General features: G+C 45.7%; 2 protein-coding genes across 3 annotated transcripts in view; both read left to right on the top strand.

The window, feature by feature from the left end:
* eya2 (EYA transcriptional coactivator and phosphatase 2) overlaps nt 1-5,490 on the top strand; it is a 31,156-nt gene extending 25,666 nt beyond the window's left edge. For both annotated transcript variants that reach the window (XM_061219541.1, XM_061219540.1), the window contains exons 12-17: nt 1,125-1,183; nt 2,272-2,432; nt 2,829-2,943; nt 3,633-3,754; nt 4,168-4,268; nt 5,056-5,490. In XM_061219541.1, the coding sequence (XP_061075525.1) occupies nt 1,125-1,183; nt 2,272-2,432; nt 2,829-2,943; nt 3,633-3,754; nt 4,168-4,268; nt 5,056-5,136 (639 nt within the window). In that variant the 3' untranslated portion in view covers nt 5,137-5,490. The remainder of the gene's footprint in view (nt 1-1,124; nt 1,184-2,271; nt 2,433-2,828; nt 2,944-3,632; nt 3,755-4,167; nt 4,269-5,055) is intronic.
* A 5,073-nt stretch (nt 5,491-10,563) lies between these two features.
* Nucleotides 10,564-17,130, top strand: sys1 (SYS1 golgi trafficking protein). Its single transcript, XM_061219543.1, has 4 exons — nt 10,564-10,794; nt 12,326-12,590; nt 12,769-12,836; nt 13,929-17,130. Exons 2-4 carry the CDS (start codon nt 12,429-12,431, stop codon nt 14,167-14,169), a joined length of 471 nt encoding a protein of 156 aa, XP_061075527.1. The 5' UTR covers nt 10,564-10,794; nt 12,326-12,428; the 3' UTR covers nt 14,170-17,130.
* Nucleotides 17,131-17,492: the final 362 nt, after the last annotated feature.

Below are 17,492 nucleotides of genomic sequence, written 5' to 3'. Positions count from 1 at the left end.
TTATATAGCCTTGCCATGTAACTGAATCTTACGAGGGGAATAAACATTAAGTATTTACTCAGGCATATAAGAGCTGAATCCATCTGAGATATAAACCGACACCCTTCTGCTCCAAATAAACCATATGCACTGTTTAAGAGATGACATCCCGGAACAGAGTGCCTCGTGGTGTTTTGTTGTTTTGCACTATGATTAATTGCACCAGTGACAGGGGATTTGCAGTGTGTCTGTGTTTACATTAGGGCAGGGTGGCGTCAGGTAGAGGTGGTGAGCTGGTGAGCTGTCACCTGGCCCCTATTTAGGCGTCTCCATGTCTTGGGCCTCTGCTGCATGTCACATTCTCCTCTCTCTCTCTCTCTCTCTCTCTCTCTCTCTCTCTCTCTCCCTCTCTTCCTCTTTCTCTCTCTCTCAATTGCTCTCTCTCTGTCTCTCTCTCCCTCTCTCTCTCTAACTCTCACTCACTATCTCATAATTTCTGTGTCTCTCTCCCTCACTCTCTCTCTCTCTCTCTAACTTTCACTCTCTTTCTCTAACTTTCACTCACTGTCTCTCTCTCTCTCTCACTCTCTCTCTCTAACTTACACTCACTGTATCACTCTCTCTCTCTATCTTTCACTCACTGTCTCTCTCTCCCTCTCACTCTCTCTCTCTAACTTTCACTCACTGTCTCTCTCTCTCTCTGAATACAATTCACTGTGCTTTATTGGCAGGAAATACATATGTACATATTGCCAAAGCAAACATGAAACACGAATATAACAGCACGTAAAAGTAAAACGTGAACAATTAAGTGAACAGTTATAATAATAATGATGAAATAATAAACTATAAAAACAACAATGATGCTAAATAGCTAAATAGGTATGCTAAATAGCAACAACAACAACAAATAATAATAATAATAATAATAATAATAATAGATTCATAGGATTTGTCTTCATTGTCACTCTCTCTCTCTAAATTTCACTCACTACCTCACCCTCTCTTGCCTCTCTTTCCCTCTCTCTCTCTCTCGCCCTCCCTCCCTCCGTCTCCAAGCCCCCTCCCCCCCCAGATTGAAACCTGTTCATGCACAGCTGAAACAGATCCCTCTCTAATATATCCTGGTTCCTTTCATTTCTCAGGAATGCGACCAAGTTCATATTGACGACGTGGCATCGGATGACAACGGGCAGGACCTGAGGTATGCTGCTTCCTGAGTTATCAGGGCGACAGGGCAAAAGTGATTGATTCGCCAGGATAATTCATTATTTTCCCTTCTTTTTAAAACAACTGTTGGCCTCTTTCTGTTCTTCATATTATTTACTGTACTTTAATGCCATAGAATAAGGGCAAGTCTGTGCTGCAGTGTTTTGTCACTCCGATATGCTTGTCATGTGTCTGTTCCAGGTGTATTTCTTCATGATATAAATGTTTTGTGACTGTCTTTTAAAGATCCATTCCTAATGTGACAAAAAAAAACAATGTCCACAGCAGTCTGATACAGTCTGGTAAAGGAAACAGCTACCGTATCAAAGTCATCTGGTATTTTCATTTAGTTTGAAATAGTTTGCACTCAATGTTTGAACTACTAAATTGCCACAACTATCATTGTGCCAAAAGGCTTTTTTCAATCTATTTTGCCAATGAGAAAGCCATTGAAATATTTTTACCGGAAGAATTCATTCATCCCGAGGTGTGTCTGCTTGGACTGTACACAAATGGACGTTTGGTCCCAATTGCATTTAACAGCATGTTGTGACTGCATAGCGGTTGCTAGATTGGATATTTCCCTCCGCCTGTGATGTTGAATACCAAACATTGTGGTTTCCTGTCATCTTGACAGTGGCAGAGTAGCATTGTTTATTAGGGAACTAGCCTTGTCACTGCAGGTCTGATTCCCAGGTGTTCATACAGATGGATATTTGCTTTAGTAAATATCCAGTTTGATAAAGATCTCTGGCACACACACACAGAATCGCTCATTTGTGAAAGGTACCTACAGTAACGTCCTTTTTACAACTGTCACTTGTTTTTTTTTTGTATGGTACACATAAGAATAGATCAGAGAAACACTCACCAGGGCCCTGTTCCACAAAGCAGGATTACGGAGCTATCTGGATAACTGCACAAAATAAAACCTGGAACAGCTATACATTTTGCAGCGCATAAACACAAGTTTTGTGGGGGGGTTTATTGCTAATGCCTGAAAACGGCTGAAAATGGTCGTGAAAACATTCCAGCAGTTGTGCGATGTTGCATTGTGATCTGTTCTGTCCTGCCTGTTTGCAGCACGTACAACTTTGGCGCAGACGGCTTCCAGAGTCCAGCAGGGGGCGCCACGCTGTGCCTGGGGTCGGGGGTTCACGGAGGGGTGGACTGGATGAGGAAGCTGGCGTTCCGCTATCGCCGGGTGAAGGAGATCTACAACACCTACAAGAACAATGTGGGAGGTGAGTACCAGGAGGAACCGGCACATTTTAAGAACAAGAAGGCAAAACATGTTAGATCTTTAAGGAACGCATAAGATGGAAATGGTTCTATGTTGTGTCAATAAAAATCATTCGAAGGATCGGATGTGGCTAATAACGGTTCTAAAACCGTACTCACTGCTGAAAGTAGTTGTCTTTTCCGTGATGTGATTGGAAGTGCTGCAGACGGATGCATCATTCTCTGCTGTGATTGGCAGAGCTGTGGGTAAAAGCAGCGCTCTGTGCTGTGATTGGCAGAGCTGCGGCTAAAAGCATCGCTCTGTGCTGTCATTGGCAAAGCTGCGGCTAAAAGCATCGCTCTGTGCTGTGATTGGCAGAGCTGTGGCTAACAGCATTGCTCTGTGCTGTGATTGGCAGGTTTACTGGGCAGCCCTAAGCGGGAGGAGTGGCTCCAGCTGCGGAGGGAGATGGAGGTTCTCACAGACCTGTGGCTCACTCAGGCCCTGAGGGCTCTCGCTCTCATCAACTCCAGGTGAGACATCCATCCATCCATTATCTAACCCATCCATCCATTCATTATCTATCAATACATGCACTTATTCCTGGTCTGGGTCAGGTTGGGGTGCTGGAATACACCCTGCACAGGTCGCTATATCTATCACAGGGAACACTCACCATTCACTCACACACTCACACACAGGGGCAAGAACAGAGAAGGTAGCTTTTCCAGCCATTGTACAGTATCTGTGCTTCTGCATACAGCTGAACCAGCTCAGTCTCTGTGTGTCTTCATACTTCAGCCAGTACTGCTGTGTTAAAAGGTTAAACTCTTCCCTAAGCAAAGATAATTCCTCATAAGCCTGCAACCATTCATCCGAGTATTCATTTCATTTTCATTTAATCTGTATCACTGATGCCTTTACAGGCAGATGAGCTAAAAAATCTAATGTGTTTTTTTTTGGCTACATTGCATTACAGCCATTTAGCAGACATTGTCATCCACAGAGACTTGCAAAACTTTCAACATTTGTACAGCTACACATTTCCTGGAGAAATTCAGGTTAAATACCTTGCTTTAGGGTAGAATGGCAGTGTGTTACCTGGAACCATCTGGGTTACAAGGCCACTTCACTAACCATGACACCACACCGCCATTGGTGCCCCCCCATCCCGAAAGTGTTATCATGATTGAAAAGTAAAACACTGTATTTTGTTTTCCAGGCCAAACTGTGTGAACGTGCTGGTCACCACCACCCAGCTAATACCAGCCCTGTCCAAGGTTCTCCTATACGGCCTGGGCGCGGCCTTCCCTATAGAAAACATCTACAGCGCCACAAAGACAGGTCAGTCGCAGGGAATAACATAAGTATAATAACAACGCAGCATAGTAAATGGTATAATAACGATATAATAAGTATAATATGGAATCTAAGAAGGTTTTCTGAATTTCATCTCACTGTGTTATCCCTACAGTACTGTGGTGTAGCAGCTAATATGCTGGGTGTGAATCTCGGTTTAGAGGTGTAATGTATACCAAGGGATGAGTAATGAGTGTAGTCAACTGTATATACGCTGTACAGTGTGTATGTACTTTGCTGAGACTCTGATGGTAGAGTTGGGTTATGAGCTTCAGTCTGAATTCCGCCGCTGTTGAGCTTTGTGGTGCATTTGTCTGTGGATAAGCATGCCTGCTGTTTTCCAGCGCGTTGTGTTTGGTCTCTGTGGTCATGTTCTGGTCCTCTCTGGTTTGTGACAGGGAAGGAGAGCTGCTTCGAGCGCGTCACACAGCGGTTCGGTCGACGGGCGGTGTACGTGGTAGTGGGCGACGGAGTGGAAGAGGAAACAGTCGCAAAGAAGGTAGAGCGAGCCTCCCCTTAACTAGCCTACCCTTAACTAGCCTTCCCTTAACTAGCCTACCCTTAACTAGCGTTCCCTTAACTAGTCTCCCCGTAATTAGCCTACCCTTAACTAACCTCCCCTTAACTAGCCTACCCTTAACTAACCTCCCCCTAACTAGCCTTCCCTGAACTAGCCTCCCCTTAACTAGCGTCCCCTTAACTAATCTCTCCTTAACTAGCCTACCCTTAACAAGAACCCCCTGAACTAGTCTCGCCTTAACTAGCCTACCCTTAACAAGATCCCCCTTAACTAGTCTCCCCTTAACAAGAACCCCCTTAACTAGTCTCCGCGCAACTAGTCTCCCCTTAACAAGAACCCCCTTAGCTAGTCTCCGCGTAACTTGTCTCCCCTTAACAAGAACCCCCTTAACTAGTCTCCCCTTAACAAGAACCCCCTTAACTAGTCTCCCCTTAAGAAGAACCCCCTTAGCTAGTCTCTGCATAACTTGTCTCCCCTTAAGAGCCCCCCCCCCAGCTTATTTCCCCTTAACTAGTCTCCCCCTGTGCCAGGCAACCTGTTCAGCTACACGTGAAATGAAATTTTATATCGCTATATTACAGCAAAAGGGCAGCTCCAAGCTGACCACCCAATTTGTTTTATTTGCACACCCAGTTTAACTGGCGTATCTAATTTCACATTTGCATACGTGGCACCATGGCTTGTTTTGACTTGTTTTGGCACCATGGCTTCTTTTGTCTCAGTGACTCAGTTGTGACATTTGTCTTTCCCTGTTTGTGTGTTGCAGAAGAACATGCCTTTCTGGAGAGTGTCCTGCAGGCCTGACCTGGAGGCCCTTAGCCATGCACTGGAGCTCGACTACCTCTAGGTGGCGCCATCTATCCAACCTGCACTTCCTCTTCCTGCCTGTGTCTTTGCAACCAATCAGTTGACCAATGAGACCCTGCCCATAAACTGCAAACACGAAGAGGGAGGAGCAGGGATATCGCTGAGGACACCTCACCCTGGGTCTCAGTGTGTCAGTAATTTAAAAAAAGACTTCTGTTGAAGGAGACACATCCTGTTTTGAATTAGGGAAAATGCAGAACAAGGACCTTTGATGAGGAAAATCAGTTTCTGTTTTTTTTGTTTTGTTTCTTGGTCTGCTTGACAGGAATCCTGGATTTTTATGGTAATGTGGGGAACTGTGTTGCTTTATTCAAGACTGCAGAAGATGGTGGAACTCTTGGCTGAACAAGGCCACGGGTGGTGAATGCAGGCATTGTGAAATCTTCAGAAATCTGGGCCACTGCATTGGTGTTCATCTTGTCCAGCTCTGTCCTCTCCAACTGTTTGAGGACTGAACATTTTGGGAAGTGTGATTTGGTCAACATAAAGCTGTACTTAATGCTCTCAGATTCTCTGAAACTCATAATAAAGGGTATCTGAGGTTTGCCATAGTTTACACAATGTAGGAATAGGAAGTGGACTTACTGTTCTTCAAGGTCCATTCTTCATTTTATCTGAAAGACAGACATGTCAGATGAGAAAAGGGAAAAGTTGTGTGCTTTGAGGTTTCTGAAATGAGTGAACCCAAGACCAGAGAGCTCAATAAACCGCTCTTCAACCCAGACAATTGTGCCTGAGAATGGGAAGAACGTACACGTTTTGATGGTTGAATGCCCCTGCCATGGCTAAAATTGTGTAATGAAAATATTATTATTTAGTCAAGGAACACTATGACATCATCTCCTGACAGTGCCATTGTGAATATTACATTTTCAGAACCAGTCTAGAATGAATTCACTGGAAACAACCGACCCTTCAGAGATTCTCCCGTTGGCCCCTGAGTGGCTCCAACAGTGAGGGCGCTCACCAAGAGTGCAGCTGAGCCATATTGGCTTCACAGTGTCATCCGCTGACTAACCGCCGTTCTGTAGCGGCGGAACAAAGCTTCCCGTTCGGGGTGGTTGGGTTTAAGTTTGGGTTGCCCAGGGTTCCGCTGGTTACTGCTACGTCAGTTCCTCCCGTAGAGCGAGCTATGTCCATCCTCCATTCAGCATTAGCTCTCCCCCGAAGTGCTGCGTAGCCTTCAGGGTGTAAAATAGTCAAGCGAATGCATTGGAGCGCTGCAGTTCAAATGGGGGGGGGGCATGAGGGATGGAGGTGTGTATCAGTAGCCCAAAAGGCGCACTTGGAGAGGAAAGAAAGGGGGGGAATGTTTTTAGAAATTAGATGGAGATTCAGGGTGTGGAAAGCAAACGGGCGGTGCCGAAACGCGGCTGGATCTTGGGCCCGCAGCTGCTTCCTCCTTTCCTTTCCTTCGCTCGACCCCGTGGAACAAGGGCAACAGGCACATCTCACAAGTACGACCATTACTACGGTGCGTACTCTGTCAAATCCATCGGACCGCATGGGCAATATGTGCCCGACGCCAGAACCCGCTGTTCGATTTTCAGCTTTTCTTCGATGTGAAATGGGTGTTTGTGGTCTCTGCCCAGACCCGGCCTGAAACTACTCCTGCGCGATGAACAGGGGGACAGTGGAAAATGTTTTCTGGCCTGGAAAGAGACCATCTGTAGAGAGTCGCTCAGTCTGACACAAAATCTATGGCCGTCATCGATCACGCTGTCTGTTTGCTCAATCGCGGGAGCGCGTTTCGCCGACTCGAGGGGACTATCGCTTAATTTATGAAATATTCCGCTGCCCGGGAGGTCCCGTCAGCTCTGGAAACTGTCCGGAAAGACCGGCACGGCACGGATGTTCAGATCTTCTGCATAAGCGGGGCTTCTGGGTGTATATTTTTGTTGTTTGCGTTTCTATTCCTTTCCTTTCACTGAATGTTCATGCGTAACCTGTATGTAATAAAATGGTATGGGTTGCTTTTGGACTTTTTTGCATGTGTCTGTTACGGTTTGCCCTCTGTCTTAGCTATGATTTGTATATAAGGTTTTTTTTTTTAAAGGTCAAGCATAATAGAATAATAAAAATGGTTCATTAAAACCTGTGGAGAAGCTCTTACTGTTAAGCACTTGCATACACATTTATTCTGCAGTATGTTGAAGTAGTAGGTCTGGAGACCTAAAATGTCCATTGTAGCTTACATACAGAATATGACAGAAAATATGACTTCAGAAGGAAAGGGTATACATACAAGTATTTCCCCCCCCCCCCCCCCCTCCTTTAGGTCTTACAATAAGACATAGTAAGTTGATTAACTGAAAGATAAGAAAATAACATTCCATTCACCCATTCACCGTGTATTGTAAGAGATGATGGTTACTTAAACAGGACTCAGTCAGAGAGAGGTGTTTAAGTCACCCCACCTCCCCCCACATGGGGACCATTCTGTCCCTCTCCGCGCTCCCTCAGCATCTGCCGTCTCCAGGAATCCTGGGTCACCGCTACAAGCACTTCCCCCAAAACGGACCACCCCAGTGCCCGACGCTCCAAGCCCGTCTCAACCACTTCTCGACAGATGGGCGAGAAAGAAGATTTGAGACCAACCAGCCGGAAAACACATGAGAGGTCAGGATGGAATTCCTAAGAGTGACTAAATTAGGGGAGGGGGGTTGTGGTGGCAGTGGGTTATTATGGGCCAGAACATATGGGAACAGAAAGAGTAGGCCTGGGGTTAAGAGACCAAGGAGACGATGGGGCCAGAGTCCAGCAGAGGGATGGTTTAGCAGGAGGAGGAGGAGAAGGACTCTGGAGTGTGCCTCACTTTGCCATGGTTCAGGCACCCCTCTCGAGCAAAAGAGATGGTCTGTTCCAAACTTCAGAACCAAAACATATGCTTTGAGTATAAAAACCGCCAGCCGTTTGTCCCTTCTAATGGAGTCCGTCGACAGAAGACAAAGGATTAGGCGAAACCTTAGGACTCGTGCCTTGAGAGAGTTTGGGGCCTTGGGCTACACTTAAGAGCTGCTCAAGCCAAACACAACACGGCAGGCACTTCAAACGGTCGTGCTCTCGCGCCAGGCCGAATGAGCCGGGCTCCCGGCGGGGGAACGCCGGTGGGACGCCGTGGCAGAACCGGGCTGAAGCGGTGACTGATTACAGGCGGGCCGGCTCGCCCACTAACTTTCTTTTTAATGAGCCACGGAGCCGCTAATGGCTGTTATGGGCCGATTATGAACTGTCAGTTTCCCCATGCGGGTTCAGGGGAGGCGGTGTGTGGTAGCCAGGGCTCTTGCCTGGGGATGATGGATGAAATTAAGCGTGGGGCTCCCTGTCCTTGGGCTGGATGAGAGTCCTGTCTTGCTGTGCCAGGATGAGGTCCAACATGTTCCCTTATCAGTCAAAATAGACTGCTCTCAACTCCTCTCTCTCTCACGCACTCTATCTCTCTCCTTTCTCTCTTACACACTCTCTCTCCCTTGCTCTCTCTCTCTCTCTCTCTCTCTCTCTCTCTCAGGTTGTCTTCATTTCCATGAAATCCAGGCCAAGTTGAAAAAGCATGTCCCACAGCTGGAGAGATAGATGGGGCTAGCCTCCTATAACCTCGCCAATCTGGAGAACAACTAAACATAAGACCAACTCCCCCACTTACTCAATGTAACCCCTTGGTCTGACTTAGACACCTAATTTACAGCAGTCTATTTTTCATCTCACACTGAATTATTTCTCATGTATGCCAAGTATGTATTATGGAAGTGACAATAAAAACTGAAGACTGAAGACTGAAGTTTCAGTTTGTCAGTCAGTAGAAAGCCTTGAGTGTAAAGAACTTTTTAAAACAATGAAAAACTAAATCAATACTTTATCAATATAACATTTTAAGCATTTTGAGACTGAAAGTCTTGTTGATAAGATTCCAACAATGACATCTTTGCTTATTGCTTTCTTAAACTGGCATATATTTCATCATCACAAACCCATATAATATAATACAATATAATATAATATAATACAGTGGCAAAGCCTATTATCAGCTTAAAGGCCACTGTTTACATTGCATTCTCTCAGCCGCTGAGACTCACAGAAAAGATTAGCAATCTTTTGGAATATCAGACAATGTAAGAATAATCCTAATTATTTGTTGTAATAATATATATATATATATATTTACACATTTGAGGAATTATTATTATTTTGGCTGAGGACATCTGCTAAATTGAACTGCTTCAGAAATAGAAATAATAATAATAATAATAATAATAATAATAATAATAATAATGTCACGAGAACACAAAGACAGCATAATCAATATGGAAAAGAAGCCATGTTTGTCTTCTTTATAGATAAAACAAAATGGTTTATGTGCTGGGAAATAATGCCCTCTGGTGCACAGACGGTGAATTACAGATGAGAAGGTTTGTGATTATTGGTATTTCTGCCATGCAAGGGGGTGAAAATGGAGGCAAGAGTTGATCTTTTTTCAGCAGTGGCGTACTGGCGAGAGTTCATTAAAGTGAAAAACTCTCTCACCAGTTACAGAGGGAAAGCTCTTGTTTCTCAGGCATAAATAAAGAATATTGTGCCAACAATGTAAAGACATAAACTGAAAATGAGAAAAAACGTATTGATAGAATTAGCTAAATTTGACCAACACACACACACACACACATCACTTACTGTCATTTTTGTCAGGCATTTTTTAAACTAATACATAATCTATCAGCCATATTGTAAATAGCTTCATTATGTAACCTCTGCTTTGGCTACACAAGTGGCCATATTTAGTCATGCCAGTAGCCAATAAAGCACCTTGAAATTGAGATTGAAGCACACCACAGTGAAGACAATGTTTTATAGGTTGTACAATGATAGTGTGGCCACTGTCTCCCTCCATTCACTGCACAATCCTAGCATTCAGCTAAGTGACACGGATGCTTGTACACAGCGTTTCATAGGAGCCACAGGTCCAGAGGTGGAAAGTCCAGGGGTCAGAGAGCAAAAGTCCTGCCACGTGTTTCTTCCACCCATGATGCTACTAACTATTTCAACCTCATGGCTGAAGAATTGTACTAAATTGCAAATCCAGGTGATTGGAACAAAATACTGGGGGCAAGTGCACAGAGGCCCCTGCCCTAGTCTGTTAAAAGAAAAAAAGCTGTGTATTTTTTATTTGACTGAGCAAGGAAATTTGATTTAGTACTGACAGACAAGCACGTAGGGTCCACGTACGGTCCATCTCTGACCTCTAGTGGAAACCAGCGGAACCCCATGGCGGAACTTCCAGGTTGGCTAGATTCTCAAAATCTAGTCACATCTCTATGGTTGTTCGTCAGCTAAAAACGACTTCCTATAAACAAAAGATTAAAGGTCATCCAATCGCATGGCTGAATTGGTTACGCAAACTCCAATAGTCTTTCGAGACCTGCCCATGCCTGACGCCAGGCTCAGTTATTTTGCCCAAACTTTATAGTGTCCGGTTTCGTGTGTTGTTGTCGATTTGGACTAGCGCTCTAATATAATATTATTTGTCGACTGATAACTGTAAGTCAACGGATCATTTTAATATCTACTGGATGTAAGCAGGGAATTGATTGATTGCTCCATTTCACAACACCGCTACATTTAGCAAGAAATTGCTAGCGCAAAGGTAAGTACCCAAGTGATAGCTTAGCTAGCAAAGTAACAGCGCTAGCTAATATTCGTTGTGTTAGTTGTATTGCCAGCTAGATTGGTTCATCAAGTGTTAGAACAGTCTTGTTTGTATTTGCGAGGATGCGTCAGCTTATGCTGCTTGCGGATGTTTGCGATTGTTGGTGGCTAACGTTAGTTAGCCAGCTAACTGTGATACTAATACTGTTATTAATAGCTCTAGCCATAGCTAACTAGCTGGGCAAAGACGTGTAACCGATTAAATGAATACCTGGCTGACTCAAAAAAGTCGCTTGTTAATGCGATACTTATATTATTTAATGTTGGCTATCGTTACTTAAGCTACTAATGCAATGTTTCTGGTATGAACGGAAAGCCGTGGCCTTCCATTGCTTCATCACCACCGATTCTTAGTAAGTTACTAACGTTAGCAACGTGAATCGAAGATTTCATTCTTTTAACGCTAGTTAGCTAGCGTCAATAGCCAGATCTGATTACCTAGCTAGCTGAACTGTTGCCCAGTTTAACCTTCGCACAATTGTCCACTTAGTAACTCGATGATATGCTGATTGTTATTTTATCAAACCAAGCAATTTACCTTTATGGCAATCGTCTGAATGTTTTCTCACTTTGTCAATTATGGGGAATTATGTAACAAATATCCTTGACACATGATCAGGCTGCAGGTATACAGGTATATTAAGCTTAACTTGGTCATTAGCCGTGTCCTACCGGCATATGGAACCCTCGGTCTCATGGCCTATATTTTACTACGCCACCCACAATCTGCTGTGAGTGAGGGAGGGAAAAAACAAAACAAGTATACTATTTGGCTAGTGACACATTTGTTTGTTTTCACTCTACTCCAGGAAACAAACCGTTTGCATACCACCTGAACTGTCAAACAAGGTGGAGGCAGTGTTATGGCTTTGGCATGTATAGCTGCCACTGGAACTGGTTCAGTGGTGCCAATTAATGATATCACTGGCGATGACAGCAGCAGGATGAATACCAAAGTAATTTATCCAATTACTTTTGGTCCCTAAATTTGGTGGGACTAAATTCGGAGCTTTTTAAAGCTGAAAGACTGTGTACGGGTTTATTTAGATCATGAACTGTTACTTTTTTCTCCACACTTTCCTCTTTCCATAAGGAAAGGTACAGGTTGATTGATCTTCATCTCATCAGTCCATAACACTTTGTTTCACAACTCTTTATGTTTTTTAATGTACATTTTTGCAAACTGTGCAAACCTGGAAATTCTGTTCTTGAGGCTTGCCAAGGGTTTGCAGTGTTGAACTGAGGTTATGCTGGCATAGTCTTCTCATGGTGATTCTGTTGAACAGACTCCAAATGCAGATGGCAACTCTAGACCTTTTGCTAGCTCTTTCATGCATGAACTTACAATGAAACTTAACGCACCTGTCCAAGATACATTTGAGCAGCCAATTGTCCAATTTGGTCCCCCACTGAACCAAAGTTGAGTTGCATAGAGCTTGTTACCATGTGTAATGTGTGTGTTTGATCAGTTGTAGGACAGGACCAGGGCGAGTGGAGAATCAGGGTCGGTGGTTGGGCTGCCTTAGCGCCCCGTTCTCGTCGGCCAAGCTCTGTCCCTCATCCGGGCACGGAATGGCGAGTAACTTCCGCAGCTACATCTGGGACCCGGTCCTCATCGTGTCCCAGATCCTCCTGATGCAGTGCATCTACTACAGCTTCCTGGGCCTGTGGCTGGCTGCTGTGGACGGCCTGGTGCAGAACAGCCGCTCGCTGGACCAGATCTTCAGCTACGAGGCGAGTCCCTGCGGGTGTCGATGTCGCCGCTCGCCTGTGTGTGTGTGTGTGTGTGTGTGTGTGTGTGTGTGTGTGTGTGTGTGTGTGTGTGTGTGTGTGTGTGTGTGTTTGTGTGCGTGTACAGAGTTCGGCCCAGTGTCTCCCGTGACGGGTTCTGTTTTCTTCCTCCCCTCGACAGCTTCTTGGGTTCTCTACGCTCCAAGGTCGCCTCTCCATGATGGCATTCATTCTGAACTCTCTGACATGGTAGGTGTGTGGTAGATGGAGCTTAATTGAGTCCAGCTATGAAAAAAAAAAAAGAGTTGTAGGTACATTGCTGAAATGTATTTATCAATCCTGTATTTTAGTTGAGATTGTGAGTGCAAGGGTGTACTCTCCCTTGAAGTGCCAGATGTTTCATATGTGTTGTGCCTCCTCTCTCTGTCTCTCCCTTCCTCCCTCCCTCCCTCTCTCTCTCCCCCTCCCTCCCTCTCCCTCTCTCTCTCCCCCTCCCTCCCTCTCCCTCTCTCCCCCCCCTCTCCCTCTCTCTCCCCCCTCCCTCTCCCTCTCTCTCCCCCCTCCCTCTCCCTCTCTCTCCCCCCCCTCCCTCTCCCTCTCTCTCCCCCCCCCCCCCCTCTCTCCCCCCTCCCTCTCCCTCTCTCTCCCCCCCCTCCCTCTCCCTCTCTCTCCCCCCCCTCCCTCTCCCTCTCTCTCCCCCCCCTCCCTCTCCCTCTCTCTCCCCCCCCTCCCTCTCCCTCTCTCTCCCCCCCCCCTCTCCCTCTCTCTCCCCCTCCTCCCTCTCCCTCTCTCTCCCCCCCCTCCCTCTCCCTCTCTCTCCCCCCCTCCCTCTCCCTCTCTCTCCCCCCCTCCCTCTCCCTCTCTCCCCCGCTCCCTCTCCCTCTCTCCCCCGCTCCCTCTCCCTCTCTCCCCCGCTCCCTCTCCCTCTCTCCCTCGCTCCCTCTCCCTCTCTCCCCCGCTCCCTCTCCCCCTCTCTCCCTCTCTCCCCCTCTCTCCCTCTCTCCCCCTCTCTCTCTTTCTCTCCCTCCCTTTCTCTCTCTTTCCCTCCCTCCCTCTCTCTTTCCCTCTCTCCCTTTCCCTCCCCCTCTCTCCCTCCCTCTCTCTCTTTCCCTCCCTCCCTCTCTCGCTTTCCCTCCCTCCCTCTCTCGCTTTCCCTCCCTCCCTCTCTCGCTCTCCCTCCCTCCCTCTCTCGCTCTCCCTCCCTCCCTCCCTCTCTCCCTCTCTCCCTCTCTCTTTCTTTCCCTCCCTCTCTCCCTCTCTCTTTCCCTCCCTCCCTTTCCCTCTCTTCCTCTCTCTCCCTTTCCCTCTCTTCCTCTCTCTTTCTCTTGTTTATCCCGACAGCGCCCTGGGCCTGTGGTTCTTCATCCGGCGGGGGAAGCAGTGCCTAGACTTCACGGTGACGGTGCACTTCTTCCACATGGTGGGCTGCTGGGCGTACAACGCGCGCCTGCCAGCCGCCCTGGCCTGGTGGCTGGTGAACGTGGTGTGCATGGCGCTGATGGCCGTCATCGGGGAGTACCTGTGCATGAGGACCGAGCTGAGGGCGATCCCCGTCAACACCGGGCCCAAGTCCAACCTCTGATCCCCGCCCGACGCCCCCGTCAGGGACCGAAACTCACCGGCCCTAAACTTCAGAGGTGACGGGGACCTTGTGCCGCGGCCTCCGCGGTATCGGCAGCAGCAGGAAGCGGCGGATTTGTTGATCGGCGGCGCCCATTTTCTGCGAGGGGGTGGTCGATAAGTTGCATAACTGTCGGCGTTCGCTCTCCTCCGATGGGCGCGCCCGCAGTTTTATTTTCCAAGTGTGAGGTATTTATTTATAAACCTGTACATTCTGAGAAACTGTGGACGGACCAACTTGAAATTCCTCCTCTCTTCACTAAAAACTAAAAATGGATCGCTGTTCCCGGATAAGAGGCGGCTCAGAGTCTCGCAGCGATGCATGATGGGTGTTGGAGGCACTCCAGAACGGTGCCCTCGGTTCACCTGAAAATAAGAGCTTAGTCATGCCCGACTGCAGAATGATTAATCTGTCTCAGATCATGTTTCCTGAGAATATACAGTGATGTTTTTACAAGAGCGAACGCCCATTGCTGTGTCTGCATCTGAACCGTATCTTCGAAATATTCTCGCCAACTGCAATCTAGTAATGGGTACTGAGTTTTGATTAGTTTTGATTCATTTAGCTGCATGTACCATAGGCGTAATGCCTGACTGTTTTATGCACTTTCAGTGTTGCCTGAGCTGGAGTTTTGGTGTATTCTCAAATGGAGAGTAGAAACGCACTCTGCAATGCTCTACAATGCTTCATGCAGTTAGCTGAGATACTATGGTGTTATGAATCTCTCTACTACCCCCCCCCACCACATCCCTGAGCTTTTGGTCAAATTTCTTCAATACTCTGTTCAGATATCTTTTGAAAATGCACATGGATTCAGATTTAATATATTGTTCGTATTGGTCGGATGAACTGTCTTTTTCCATGGTATTGATCCAGTGTTTTTCTTTTGTCTTTTTTTTTTTTTAATCGGTATTTTGGGTTGCTGTCGCAGCGAGAGCCATTGAATCCGCTGCTTGCTCTGCTTTCTCAACAAGTCGTACACATTAACTGAGGAAACCTGGAATTGGACGGGACATTTCTTGAGAATTAATGCCCTGCCCTTGTTGCCTAAAATGGCTAATGGTTGTTTCGGTTTTTTTGCGAAACGCCAAGGCAAACGAGTGACAGATGCACGTTACGGCTCCAGTAATTCTTGGCAAAGTGAACACATTTGAGTTGCCCTGCCTGTGATGAGTATTAACTTTCCTAAAGCACTGGGCCTTGTACACCCGACTGGGACTGGTGAGAAAGTGCCTCTCTCGAGCATGGTCACCTGTAGAGAATGGGCTATGCAGTGACTGACTTGTAACCCACGGAGCATGAAGGCAACACTGTCTCTCTGACACTGTATTGGACAGAGGGTTAAAAAAAAAAAATTAAAAAATCCTGGCCTTGGCTGCCATGTTGGCATCACATTTTACGCACTGTTGTAATCACGTTTATGGTTTTAACAAATGGAAACGTGCATATATGATATGGGCTTAAATAATGGCAAGAAGGCCCCTTCTTTGTATCTGGCTGCAGATGCAGAAGTGTAAAGGACCAACTGTTGTAATAATGGCTGCTCAGAACTTCCCACACTTGCCATTTTTACTGTTTCAAGTACAGAATCTTAAAATATTGTTTTGCCAAGTTTGAGCCATCTTGTTATTGTGTGCAGCGCACTGAGCACAGTTTTTGTTTAGGTAATCTTCCTTAGTAGCGGTTTTGCAATTTCATGGTCATTATGAGTTCCCATCATAAAATAGCCTGTGCTTACCTATGCGTTGACTACGACGAAAGTTTCAGTCATGAAAACGAGTGGTTCTGAGACCACCTGCGTCACCGCAATGGAGAGTTGTGAACGTTGTGCTTTGAGTTGTCCTTGGGTCTGGTGTTCTTTTACCAGTTCTCAGCTTCTTTGTTTCCATACATACCATCTGCTTCCAGTTCCATTTCAAAGTACATTTCCAAGCGGTTTCTGTGGAAACTGCATTAATTATTTCAGAGCTAGTCTGTGTTGTACGTCTGTGAGGGTATCCTTTTTTGCAGCTTGATTGAGGTCCTCTGTCAGTTTGTGTGTATCTGCAAAGAGTTTAATTAAATGGAGTGGTTTAAGCTGTTGATTTAATTTCTTTTTTTCCCACCAAAGCTCTGGATGTGGTTAGCGTAGCATGTTAGCGCAAGTCCGTGTTTCCACACAAGTGGTAAACCGTGTTGCAGTGGGTGCTATCCTCAACTTCTCGGGAGTCGATCAAACTCGCGTGCTGGAAATGAACTTGGATTTCCAACAAGTTGATGCGTTGCTGTATTGTGGTTGAACATGTAACAGACTGCACAAACTCTTGAGCAGATACCGGACCTGAAAATGTAATGCCCCAGACTTCGAGAAGTAGCACAGAAACAAAATCACATGCTTGTCTGACACCCGCTACTGCCAGTTTACAGGAGTGAGATGGGGGAGCTTAGACTGTGTGCCGAGAGCTTTCAGTGAAACTGCTTCTAAGCCTTTTTGTCTCATTTCTCAGTGTGAAATCAGTTTCAAAACCAGGGTTATTAATATTTTATAATGTGGATTCTAGCTTTGAAGGTTTTTTTTTCTTTTCTTTTTTTCTCCCCCAAATCATTGCCGAGTCAAAGATCTTGCAGGTATTGGGTTTGATATTTTGGGATGTATTTTCAACTTGCCACAAGATGCATTGTGAACTAATCTTCCATACTTTAAACATTATTTTCTGATGTCCGTTGCTGCTGAAGATAGGCTAACTGTCCCACTGGGAATAGGTTTTTACATGACCAAGTATATAAATCTTTGTAGTCGCGATCTAGTCGAGGGTACTTGGACCGCAGGTATGGTATTTTATCACCTAAGAAAAGCAGGATTCAGCCTAATTGGTGTTTGCTTGAGAATATCTGAGATTGTGTTGTAAAGCAAATAAAAAAATAACATGTCCGTCTACAACAGCTCCTGCAGTCTGTCTGATGATTTAGCTTTCTTTGTTAGTCAATGTATCTATATATAGCCCTGCATATTGAATACCTATACATGTACTGAAAGCTATATCAGATTCCGATATTCCTCAAGCTCTTTGCTCAATGGAATGTCCTTCAGGAAACCGGAGCAAATATTTCATCTCATTTCCTTTTTTTCTTAAAAAAATAAATGAAAAATGTAATTTTATTCATCCATTGACAAATAAAACGACTGATCTGATCTTTAAGGACAGAAGAGGACTTCTAATAATTTTTTCAATCTTCTACTGCCCAATTGGGAGTGCATAATCACCTCAAATCACAGCAGTTCCAGCCATACTTGCGTAAGGACT

This window comes from Conger conger, chromosome 14 (assembly GCF_963514075.1).
Source record: "Conger conger chromosome 14, fConCon1.1, whole genome shotgun sequence".
Classification (NCBI taxonomy): domain Eukaryota; kingdom Metazoa; phylum Chordata; class Actinopteri; order Anguilliformes; family Congridae; genus Conger; species Conger conger.
The sequence above is the reverse complement of the archived record's forward strand: the minus strand, read 5'-3'. Positions and strand labels throughout refer to the sequence as shown.

Coding starts and splice junctions, on each gene's coding strand:
- sys1 (XM_061219543.1), top strand. CDS start 12,429: ATGGCGAGTAACTTCCGCAGCTACATCTGGGACCCGGTCCTCATCGTG. Junction 12,591..12,768: donor ACCAGATCTTCAGCTACGAG/GCGAGTCCCTGC, acceptor TCCCCTCGACAG/CTTCTTGGGTTCTCTACGCT. Junction 12,837..13,928: donor ATTCTGAACTCTCTGACATG/GTAGGTGTGTGG, acceptor TTATCCCGACAG/CGCCCTGGGCCTGTGGTTCT.